The 12,455-nt window shown below is 42.1% G+C and overlaps 1 protein-coding gene across 1 annotated transcript; it reads right to left on the reverse strand.

Annotated features, from left to right (window-relative positions):
• Positions 1-533: 533 nt before the first annotated feature.
• On the reverse strand, positions 534-11,549 carry CD28 (CD28 molecule). Its single transcript, XM_069861780.1, has 4 exons — positions 11,334-11,549; positions 4,620-4,973; positions 4,247-4,365; positions 534-1,286 (listed from the first exon to the last, which is right to left on the reverse strand). Exons 1-4 carry the CDS (start codon positions 11,395-11,397, stop codon positions 1,146-1,148), a joined length of 678 nt encoding a protein of 225 aa, XP_069717881.1. The 5' UTR covers positions 11,398-11,549; the 3' UTR covers positions 534-1,145.
• Between the last annotated feature and the right edge of the window lie 906 nt (positions 11,550-12,455).

Here is a 12,455-nt window from a genome sequence, read left to right on the forward strand (position 1 = left end):
AGAGCAGTCCTTGCAGGCAGCTGAGCACTTGCAGGTCCAATTCACGAAGGTGGGAATGAAGGACCCTCTCACACCCCAAAAACTGGGTACTTAAGGGAAAAAAATTGAAGTGATCCTCAGTTGCTCATAACTGAACCCACATTTTTGAAACAGATCTGGTACCACCTAGCTGCTAGAAGATGTGCTTGAGTTTTCAGGAGGACTCAGCAGAATGCCTTTTGGATAGAAACAAAAATTCAGAAATGACAGTAAAGCGTTCTTCAAAATCTGACCTTTGCATCTTCTAATGCTTCCCATATGACTTTGTTCCCTCATTGTAGCAGGCAAACAAAACAGAAATGGGGTTCTTAATGACAACGACAGATATTTCTTCCTTTCCTTCCTTGTCTTCATTTTGTCTTCAGGTTGATTACTTTGTCGTTCTGTAGAGTTGCTTGGTCATGACTTCAAATGGCCTTGCAAACATTTACAAAGCATCCAATATAAGGTCTCACATATTGAAGGTTTAGTAGTTTTCTATCTATCTATCTATCTGCTTGATTTGTCCTGGTGGCCCATTTGTGCTGTAACATAATAGCTTGGATGCCTTCTGGCTGACTTTTCCCTCTTTCTTTCAAGTATGTGTTTTGAACTTCAAATTGTGCCCTGGTCTTGTAGGAAAGAAAAGATGATTTTTTTTTACATCTTGCCATACTTAACAGGAACAAGGGTTTCTGAGGATTAGACATACAGGAAAGGATATTAAGGGATAAAGCTAAGGCAGCAGTTATTGGGAAAGGTCAGAAGTTCTGGTTCCCCCAACAGCTGAGCAAAACCACAAGTGTTAGGAGGAAACCAGCTCTAAGGTGTGATGCCATCTTTCTGTCTTACCCACTGACAACCCTCAACACAAGCTGTATCTCATTTTCAGCTGTCATCAAGAACAATCCTTTTTTACTCCCCACCCTTTTTATGTTGGTTAGCTTGTTTGTCTGCTTTTTCTTTTAGTATATTATATCAAACTTCAGCCAATACTTGCTATGGTGTAGGTATCCATGATCAATAATGACAAACATGATGAGAAAATGAGAGGCTGTTCTTCTGTGTCCAAGACAAAGTAACTACCTAGAAGCACATGAGACTCCTGGTGGGTCAGCTGGTAGGTATCACGGCTGCCAGGACCGATATGCGGTGTAGTCCCGTGTTGGCGCATAGGATGGGTAACCCTTGTTCTTCTGGTATGGTGGATGCCGGGGAGTCATGTTCATGTAGTCGCTCTGATGGTACACATTCTTTTTGGATTTTTGCTGTGCGAGAAGGGGGAAGAGAAGTGTGAAAAAATTTCTGCCATTAGTCTGTCCCACCTGGGGTGAAGATTTGCAAAGGGAACCTTTGAGAAGAGGGGTTCTAACTCTTAATAAGATCTGATAAAAGTTAATAATGGATTTACTTTTTCCTTCTTTGAATTAATAAATTGTCTCACTCAGCTCTCATATTAGCTGCTGGCAGTTCTGGCCCTAGGTCCTGGTTCAGTGAGGCAGGCATATTTATAAGGTAGTCACAGGTTTAAATACATTTACAGAAGAATTAGAACAATGTTCTTATAAAATAATCAGTGGAATTTGCCCAGCCTGAATGCGAGTCTCCAGCTTATCTGCTAAGAGATTTACAGTGTTAGTTCTTCAAGTAAAGGAATTCTGCAAACCAAGGATACAAACCGATGCTTCTAACCATCAATTCTCAGTAGCGCAATGACTCAGCAGAAGCGATACAGTCTGAGCAGTGAAGGCTGTCCTCATTTCTTAGGAGGAAAAAAGAAATTAACTCAAACAGAATAAGAGCAGGAAAAATCAGCCCTGGCTGTGTGTATCATGGTTTGGCTACCATTTACAGCAGGAACCCACAATGTATGTGTTGTTCAAAGCCTTTCTTCAAGGGGCAAAAAAATCAGAGCTGATGGTAATCTTTTATCTGTCTCACTTTCTTGGCCTCAAAAGTCTCATTTCCACTGTTGCATTCCTGCCTTATTGTGCCCCGGTGAGACAAAGTCGCCATTGCCTCTTTCAGAAATAAAAGTAGCAGAAGACAGGTGAAGTAATTTGTCTATAATTGCAGAGGAAGTTTGTGGCTAGAGCAGCATTTGAACCTCTGACTGCTGCAGGCTGTGCACAAAGTTGGTGGTTTTGTGTAGCTTAAGGCTTTATTGATCAGGAGCTAGGTAAAGTACTTCCATGCTTTTTCCTTAATACCGGTCACAGCTTCTTTTGCAAGCTCCTTTTTACTGACATCTCCTTCCAATGTACATAAATATCCATATATGCTGCAGTTATACTCGTGGGGCTGTGGAACTAGATGGGGTTCGCATTAGAAAATCTGATGGCTGAATTATGCTGTATGTGCAGGGTGGGGCCATTACCATGAAACATTTTAAGCTTTTTTATATTAATATTCTATACATGCAAGGTGTTGAACATAAGTTAGGTACCACTTAATGTGGGCATAAAGATTCCAGTATTGTGTGTATGCTGGGGCAAACGGCCATTTGCGGTCAATGCATGTGAATAATTAGATATGAAAGCTTTACCTGTATGTGTTCATTTTCATAACGTAGGATTTTTAATTCACCTAAGAGGTAATTTTGCATGGGAGAAAGACATTTTGCTAGTGTGAGTGAACGCTGGACTGTTAACAGTTCAAAGACTGCTACTTTCAGAGAGGAAAACAGTCTTTCTCCAGGGAAGGCAAAACTGTATGAAAATAGACAAATCTTTAGCTGCTTTCAGGAACTCAAGTGAAACAGGCTTGCCATGGCTGTCAAGTATATTTTAGGACCTTTTTTTTACAATTCACAATGTCTTCTAGGCAGCTATATTTACATTCAGCAACACTGAATAATACATCCACACCCAGAGTTCACGTTGTCAGAATGCCACCAACAGCAATAACAGCAGGTAAAACCGATGCAGCAAGCAGCGCTCATCGCAGTGCAGCCCTGTCACTCCTGCTGGGGGCAGACACGGTAGCAGCAAGGTGTGTGGCCATTAGGTACAAAACAAATGTTGCAGAGAGAAAATGGTTCAGATTCTAAACTGAAGACTTGAAGACACAGTACCTCATCAGGGCCCAGCCGCTGTAGCACGGTGCTGAAACCCCAGCAGCCGCCTGCTGAAATCCTCTCAGCTGCCCTAGGACTCAGCCTCTGCGATCAGGCACAAAGAAGGAGCGCTCAACCTGCCTTTACATTTTCCTAGGGCAATGCCCCATTTGATTGTTTTCCATTAGAAACAGACACATATTGAGCGAGTGTATTTTTGTGAAACATTTGACAGGTCTTAAGCTTCAGCTAGCAGTGACAGTGTATTTCTATACACACACAACATTTAACCTGTCAAGGACTCTGGGCCCTTTATGCAGGCTACCTCGTAATGTGTTGAAAATCACTATAATGACAAAGATACAGGGGAAAGGCAGAGTGCAAGGAACAGGGTTCTCTACAGTCATTGTTCAAGTCTTTCCCACATGAAGTAAAAAACGTAAATCAGCTCTGGGAGAACATGATCCTAAGACTTGTGTAGGAAACTGCCCTTCTGCTGCCTCTGCATTATGCCTCACTCTTTCTTTACTCCAACAGGCAGAACTGGATGGGACCTGGGCCAGCCAACTCTCCAGAGAGATTAGAAAGCAAAAATAACGAGCCATTGGACTGTCTCAGCTTTCTCAGTGTTAATGGACAGAGGCAGATGAGGGACTACTGAGATCACAGTGCTCCTGTTCCCTTGCAGTCAAGCTGCCAGAAACAGTGGGTGCCCAAGGGAATTGCTGGATAGGCACAAGACATCGGTGCAGATGGTCTTGGGCCAGATGAGGGTTCCCTAAAGGTTGTTTTACTGTAGGTGAGCTCCTTCTGTCAGTATCAGCTCAAAGGGTTTTACCAGGAATGCTTGTAGTGCTAGACTTCCCTGACAGGGACAATTGGCAGAGTTAGAGGCAGTGTCCCAGTGTTGCGGGTGTGCAGGGCACTGCCAGCACCATGGTATTACTATTTGCTTTAGGACTCTGCTGCAGAGACCTGACTGCCCACCTGGAGAGCATCTGGTGTTTCAACTATTTTGGGACATAGCATGGGTATGCACAGACAGCTGGGGTGAAGGAGCATTGTGATCCCGAAATGAGGGGTATGGGTGAGTTAGTAGGAAACATGCCAACTATAGCCTGAGAAATTAACTAGGGACAAAGAATACATACAGCAAAGAAAATAGTTTCTTACCCAATAGATAATAAAAACTGTGGTTATTAGCATACTGTAGAAAGTAAGAACTCCAGTTACTGCCACCATAATCCACAACGGAATTGCAGACTGAGGCTCTTGCATTTGGATGGGTGTCTCTTTAAGGGAAAGAACAAAGAAAAATTTAAGTACACGAAAGCAAAATCCTCAGTCTCTTCTTATTTATTCCTTGTTCCAGTGCACATTGGTGTTAGTCACCATGTTAAGGTGTCTTCTGCAGGACATCAGGAACATAGTTTTACCAGGCAACCTAGTATTTTTTATTTGTTTTTAAGGAAACAAACTGCCTCGAGCCATCGTGTAGGGACTGCGTATGGAGAAGACACTGGCCTACAGAGATTCCTCATCTTACCTTTCACATGAATGACGGTCCCATTGCTCTTCTCATTGCAGACATACGGTGGTGGATACATGGCCTCAATTTTGCAGAAGTAGATGTCAGTTTGGCTGGCACTCATATTCCAAAGATTGAAGATGACTCTGTCTTTTTCATGAATCCCCTCACAGTTGGATTCTTTATTTGAATTACGGCTAATTTCGGTTGTGTTCCATGAAACAAAACAAACTTCAAGTGCACTGTCTGTTCCTTTGTGCAGCGAAGCTCGAAATTCCTTTCCTGTTCCATTGTACGTGTAGTTGCAGACTAGAGTTGCAGTTTTGTTAGCTACAATGAGCAAAGGACGTTGAGCCACTAAAATCTTGTTTTCTGAAAGGGAGGGAAGGAGAGAAAGTGAGAAAAACACTTGTTTATGAAATACAGTATGAGGCTTTAGAACCACACGTCCTCCTGTGCACTTCTCCATATCTCTTCTCTGCTGACACTCCCTACTACTACTCCCTACCTAACCACCAAGCTGCAGAAGCACTTTCTCACGGGAGCTCTTGTTGCAGCAATCCCCCTCTACATAAATAATTACATAGTCACTAGGGGAGACTGTGAGGTCAAGACAGTTTTTCTTTAGAGTCAGTTCACTAGTACAGTGAGTGTCCCACATCATCCAGATTTAACATCAGGGCTCAGAAATCTACTCCTTATGTGTGTGCATGAGTGTATGTGTAAGGCCACCCTAGCCCATCCTTTCCTTAGCAAGCGGATTCCCAGGGGACTTTATGGAGTGAAAATACTGTGAATTAAAGGTTTGGTTTAGCAGTCAGATAAGGAAATATTATTTATATGTTTGCTTTTTTAATCCAAGGACATACTTGAAGAGTTTGCACATGGAATTTGCTGAACTATTTCAAGGGTTTGGACCTTGGATTATGCACACTAAAAAGCATGAACTGCTGCCATTATAGTGTAAAATAAGTAATTTCTCTAGCTAGCAGCTGTAGTAGATTCTTAATCTCTCAAAGGACTAAGAGCCTGACTAATTTGACACTGCATTGGCACTTAGCATTTGAATGGCCTGCAAAAACCAACATCACATAAAGGTATAACTCGATTTGGATTGACCAGACTGATACATAAACAGGAAATGTTTCTGACATGTACACCTCTGTGCTACCATCTGCCAAACAATCAAACACTGCAAGCACTATGCAGAAAGACGACTTCTTCCAAGAAAAATCATCCTGTACCAATGAGGCCCTGCTTTTCAAATGATGACCCATAAGTAAAAGAAAGGAAGTTTTGGCTTTTAAGCTAGGGAATTGCGAGAATTAAGGATGGCCCTTTTGTGTGTGTATATGACTGCATAAGTCTTCATACAAGCTCAACTCATGTGAGGTCTTAGCAGCCTTTAATAGATGCCTGAGAATTGCTGAGGTTGTGAGATTGACAGTTGTATCTGTTGTCCTCAAAATCTTCTACAAAAGCTATATTCTTCCTAGTTAATACATGTGACAAGACTTAAAAAACCCTAGTAAAGGAAAAGGAGTGGGAAAGAAGGCCAGATCCAGAATGCCCAGAAAACAAGTATCACTGTGTTTAACAATATTTAGGACCAAATGGCTATGTTTGGTGTGTTCACGCCTGCACAAAAGGATGGAATACCCCAACAGCTTGAGCAGGATACTCCTTTGGGATGAATGTTATCCAAGGAGTACAGTAAACACAGAGATGCATGAGATGGCCAGGACTGGTGGTAGGCAGTAAAAATAGCCCATAGCTAGTAGGTTCTCCAGTTACCAGCCCAACCCATGAAACTGCTTAAGTTCATTTTCTCACTGAACATCTTGTTTACCTGCCCTTTCTTCTCATGGAAGCAGGAAGACATGAGACAGGGAATGCTCTACTGCACATCTTTAGCAAAGAAAGAATACAGTCCATCCTCCTTTAGTCTCTTTGTTCAACACAGTAAAGCATGCGGGGTGGAGCAGAGCTTGTCACAGCTCTGAAAAGCCATGTTTGCAGGGAACCCAACCACTGAAACTTTTTGTTTTGATGAAGGGCAAGCATTTCCAGGCTTTCCAGTACAAAGAGACATGGATCTTGGAATCCTGGAACTGAGCGACAGATTAGTAACAGACGACATAGGTTTCTACTTAAGATGCTGCCTGTGGTGAATTTTCATCAAAATGAAGACATTTCAGCAAAACATTTCAGTTTCATCGAATCAGCATTTTTCAACAAAAGCTCTCACGTACGCTTATAAGGTGTTTTAGTAAAGGGTGAGGTTTGGATTCCCCCCTTCATGCAAGGTATTTGATTGGATTTTTGTTAGCCAGAAAACTGGTCTTTGGCCCAAGTGACAACGTACAAGCCTGCAGTAGAATTGTTCTACGTTTAGCACAGCAGAGTGCTACACGTCTCACTTGAGACAGAGGTATTCTTCTGATTTGCCCTGCAATAGTGCCCACCGCTACAACCTTGATTGTCACAGGGACTGAACACACCTTCACAAGAGACTTATGCTGTCTCAGAGTTTACAACCAGAATAGGCATCCTGGAAAGACACTTGCAGAAGCATTACACTTCAGAAAAACGCATGCCTGATTTTCACTGCAAGTAATTACAGGAAACTAATAGATGTTTATTGCTCAGACTGATCATATTTTTGCTATGGCCAGAGGAAAGACAAAGAACACTGAAAATCTCATCACTGAGTGACCACCTTCAAATGTTATTTAGACTCATCTGCAGACCTCATCGACTTACCCCCACCTTTTAATGTTTTCAGCCAATCTGAATTTCTTTTGTATAGTACACAGCTCTGTGCCTTGACTTGCACTATTTAACAGCAGCTTTGGACTATTTATGTCCTTGCCATGATATTGTCCTAATGGACAACCAGTCTCTTTTGATACACCCACCCAAGACAATAAGCTCCTTCAACTTATTTCTGCCTCTCAGATTTGTGGCTGGTCTGTTTGCCTTGATATGCAGACTGGGTGTTGATAACCCAGCTCCGTGCTGCTGCTGAGGCTGGGATACAGGATGGCTGACTAGTGGGAAGAAGTTTATTTGTGGGTCATTAAATGGAGACTACTCCCACACGATTTAAGCAAACACCCAAATACAGTTTCGCAATGGGGCTCTACTTGTTCAAATCTAAATTGATTGAGGGAGATCTTTTATTTTGAATTTCTAGGAATTAATTAGCACCATGTGAATCAGTTGGGCTGCAACACCAGCAGGGGCAAGGCAGGCTGACCCCACATGTTAGACATGTGGGCATGTTAGACAGGCCACGCTGTCATCCTCTTCCTTCACACTTGGACTTTTTAATGGAAGAAAGTCAGTCATGCCAAAATATGTGTTAGTTTCACGGGAAAGGAAAAGTAAGGCCAAACATCCCTTATTTCACTTGTGATCTGGATAGGATTTGATTATATGCTTAGTAGGATCTGGAGCATTCTGAGCAAACGTAGGCTGAGGCTGCTTTTGACCTTAGAGAGACTTTTTTGGGGATTGTTAAAATGGTGAAACTCTGAAACGTTTAGTATGTGTTTCCATTAGTGTATGCTTTCCCCTAAATAAGGTTATGATTGCCATTTCCAGGGCTGCGTTCAGTCATGCTGTATAGTAATAAATATCTGTATCTTTGCCTTATCCAGCCAAGAAAATGTCATTGAAAAATCATTGTCTACCATTTCAAAAAGTGATGAAATCTGAAAACGTAAAATCACTTAAGTCAGTGTGTATAGGCTGCAAGCTTTCTCAGGATCTTAAGACATATATGCAATGGTGTGCAAGATCTATAAATGTTTGTTAAGCTTTTTTATAACTTATTTGTCATGCTAGACATTTGTTAAAATTATATACGAGGCTTTTTTGCAATGTGAAAAAAAAACCAGCCATATGTAATATCTGCAAAACACTGACTCTGATCATGAACACCTAATGCAAGCAAAACTTAATTGAAGTTTTTTCTTTCTTTCTTATTTGCCAAGAAAGTGAAATAGAGACGACAAAGTATGGAAAATAACTATTTTAAGGTGTTTTTTTCCAGAACTTTCCATGAATCATCATCAGTTATTGGAAAAAAATATTCTGCTAGAACTATTTTGTACTCTCCTTTCTTTCTTTTCCATGACAATTGACTTCAAGGAGCTATTTGCCAGAGCAAGGAATCTGGGATAAGTTGGGATTTCTGTAATCACAGTAAAGAAATGGCCTAGTATGCTCTGGGGAGGGATAGGGGAAAATCTGAAAGGAGTTTATTTAATCCACAAACAGAAAGACACACAGCTATGTTGTAAGCAAAGCTATTCCGTTTTTGCTGCTGGTGGTCTGTTGTTGAATTAACTTTGCTTTTCTTTCCATGGTACAAGGGTCTTTCTCTTTTACTTTGGTTTTAGGTCACCCGGCTGTGTGCGTAACATGCAGCTGGAGGGACCTGCCCCTTCTAGCTGTGATAGACTGGCTTTCTGCTGATCTCTCCTACTTCAGTGAGACTGCTGTAGGGAACATGCTACTTCATGAACCCAGGTGACACTCTGGCTTTAATCAAACCCAGTGTGAACACAGAGGGGTTTCTTGTCAGTTTGTGATTTTTTTTCAACAAGAATTTTTTGATGTCATCCTAACCTCTGCTAACCATGCCTCTTACACCTTCTGCATTCTGATAACCTTCGTGGCTTAAAGGTTGATTTTAACACCCAGAGACCAAAAGCCAGAAGGTTACATGAGTAGTAGAACGACAAGGTCATTGGTGGTAGTCTGCAGTGGGAACCCTCTTACGTTACTTATTTCACAGAACACATGGGACAGGCAACTTGATCTAGCTGCCTCTCTGACAGACCACAGCAAGGTAATTATTTAGCCAACAAAACCTAAGAGGGAGGACAAACTTTGTAAATGTTAGTGTTTCCACAAAAGGAAAATGAACAAACTGATCTTTTAAGTTCCTTTCCATGATTCAAATTCAACCTGCAGCACTTGATGGTATGGTCTGACAGCAACAGAACAGGACAAATTCTGTTGTCTTCCCCAAAACAGAATACCCAAGACCTGTAATACACTGTGTGGCTTAAGGAAGTCCTCCAGGGCTTTTATCTCTCTTAACATTTTCCATGTATTAAAGATCAGTCATTTCAATCAAAATGAAGAGGTAGAGAAAAGGTATGGGAAAAAGATGAGAGCCCTGAGAAGCAAGTGGCCTTGTCCTTCTCTAAGCAGTTGAACAGCCTTAGTGAAGCTATTGGAGAAACCCAAGTTCTTTACGCAAAGCAAGTGTATAAATGTATATAGAGTCATGCCATAACCCCCATGTCCAATAACCACATACTATATTTTATTTTGTTGCAATTCAAAAGCATTGCTGCTTAAAAGCTGTTCACAACTCATGGAAACGTTTTTACAACTGTTAACCCACTGCTGATACTTATCCCTTCTGAAACAAGTGTCTTCTCTGACAACTTAGGGACCCACTGTGGAAACAGTTATGATATTGCAAACACAGAATTATAAACAGGGGAAAAGAACAAGGAAGAACTCAAGATCTCTTAAAGAAATGTAGATCATGGTCCCATGCAAATTACAATGCCTTCATTGAGGAAAATAATCATAGAGAAATAAGGCAGAAACAAGTTAAAAATAGCTTCGGTCATATCTCTCATATTAGAAAGAGCACCTCTTTAAAGATGTTATGCGTGAGGAGTTTTCTACTGGGAAACAGATTTTTGTTCCTATCTGTAACTTCCCTGTAAGATACAGAACACTGAATTTGGAGAAGACCTGATAAAAACAGTTCACAGGCTAGTGGTTTGAAAAATCGTCTGTCTCAAGAACATCATGGCAAAAGCCATCATCCCTTCCCTTGCTTTGCATTTTGATGGAATCATTGGAAAGGCTTGTTAATTCTGAACATATGAACACTGCATGAGCAAGACAGCACCAAGACAAAATACCCTCTGCCACAACAACTGAAGATTCAGTTGTCAGCTAAAGATTCCTTGCTCACTGTAGGGTGGTTGGACCAGATGACCCGTAAATGTCTTTTCCAACCCAAACCATTCTATGATTCATAAAGATTCACTGAGACTCAGGATTTCAAAATCACAAAAAGACAAATTTTGTTGCTGAAGATCTTTTCAAAAAGACACTAGTAAACTGCTCAGCAATGCAAAAATCAGAAGTGCAGCAATTCCCATCCTGCTGTGTTTGAGCTCAGTATGCAGCTCTCCTTTATGCTGCTTCTGTGAGGATGAGCGTGGGCTCAGCTCTGCAGCCCATCACACCGAGCTGGGCTGTGGAACTTCACACGAGGAGACTTGGGAGTGGTGGAGTGACTTCCCTAAGAGAGGCATTGGCACCAGATCTGCTCAGTTCCTCTGCCCCTCAGACGAAGGCACTTGTGAGCAAAATTTGTAAAGCTGGGGGAAAGGTGAAATAACCCCCCTCTATCTATGCATGCAACTTCCAAATGCATCTAAAACCAGGTCAAATTAAAGTGCTTTGGTCTTATCTTGGAAGGATACTTGTGGTAGAATATAACCAGCCTCTTGGTTACATCAAGCTGATCCATGTACAGTCTTAGTAGCATGCTCTGTCTCTCCCCTTTCATCCGAGCACAGAAAAAATTGTGCAAAATTAATTCAAAGCTATACTAGACCTTCTCCCCCCTGATGATCAAAGTGAGGAAAAATAGCAGAAAGTATTGAAATGGGGGAAGGGGGGTGTTACCTGTTACATCAGCAGTGGGGATGAAGCAGAGCACCGCGAGGATCCCCAGGAGCATGGTGCTCATGGTGGGCCCGGTGGCTTGTCCCCACCCCTTTGAGGCACTGCCACGTCTCCCAGGGCCCCGTGCCACCAGCCTCCCTTCCCCGTGGGGCCAGGCTGCACCCTCACTTGCTCACACAACTTCTCTCCTCCTCCCTCTGCAGCACATGATGCACAGCCAAGTGAAACCACTGTAATGGCAACGCTTGAACAGGAAGTTAATTGTTTGATGACTGTAGCCTTAGGAAGTTGCCTCTGTAACACCTAAAGTTGCCTCTGCTCAGTAACACCTAAAAGGTAGTGGAAGCCCACCTTTCAAAACAGGGACTCTCATCTGCGTATTGTAAGACGTGTGCTTGTGTTTGGGGCTCTGCAGGATTATTCTGGTCAGGGACAAATGGATTTCCCTAGAGATGCAGTGCTTTTTCTTTACCAGGAGTACCTACAGATGTACGCTGTTCGCATGGAGGAAGAAACAAACAGCAGTTTCCAAGCTCCTGGTGGCTAAACACTCCTCACTCCTAGGGGCAGAAACCTTCCTCTTTTGACCTGCCTTTTCTGCCTGCCTTCCCAGCCCCTGAGAACATTGATGTATTTTGGCAGTAGGTGATCTATTTGTTCATTTTCATTTTTCTGCACCTGCTTGCTGCCTAAATGCAGAGCAAGCAGTGCAAGAAATAGTGATCTGGTATACCTTCCCTTTCTGAAAAGAATCCCAAATCATAAATGAGCCTAACTGTAAACCAATTGGCATCCAAATAAAGGCAGCAGAAAGCAAGCATGTTTCTCTGCTTTCACTAGAGGTCTTCTTATTTAAATTTTTTCTCTTGGGCTCACCTGGGAAATGTTCACTCTTTGCCCTGCAAGCTTAATGTCACCTCTTCCCTTGGAACAGCAGGACTGTGAGAGCCAGATAATGGCATTCATAATTGTGAGGAACTTCTGTTATTGACTATTTCCTGTTGTCAGCCAAAGTAGGAGAATTTATGTATCAATGCCTGTAATTATCTGTGATTTATTTGAGATAAAAGGAGAGGTGTTTAGTAGCCAAACTTTAAAGACAATTGGGCTCTTGTAGAAAGG

This window comes from Phaenicophaeus curvirostris, chromosome 7 (genome assembly GCF_032191515.1).
Source record: "Phaenicophaeus curvirostris isolate KB17595 chromosome 7, BPBGC_Pcur_1.0, whole genome shotgun sequence".
In the NCBI taxonomy this organism is placed as follows: Eukaryota; Metazoa; Chordata; class Aves; order Cuculiformes; family Cuculidae; genus Phaenicophaeus; species Phaenicophaeus curvirostris.

Bases quoted from the DNA above. Each gene is read 5' to 3' on its own strand.
- CD28 (XM_069861780.1), bottom strand. From the start codon at position 11,397: ATGAGCACCATGCTCCTGGGGATCCTCGCGGTGCTCTGCTTCATCCCC. The intron at 4,974-11,333 runs GTAACACCCCCC...CCTCCCTTTCAG, and splicing joins CCCCACTGCTGATGTAACAG to AAAACAAGATTTTAGTGGCT. The intron at 1,287-4,246 runs GTAAGAAACTAT...CTTCTCGCACAG, and splicing joins CAGTTTTTATTATCTATTGG to CAAAAATCCAAAAAGAATGT.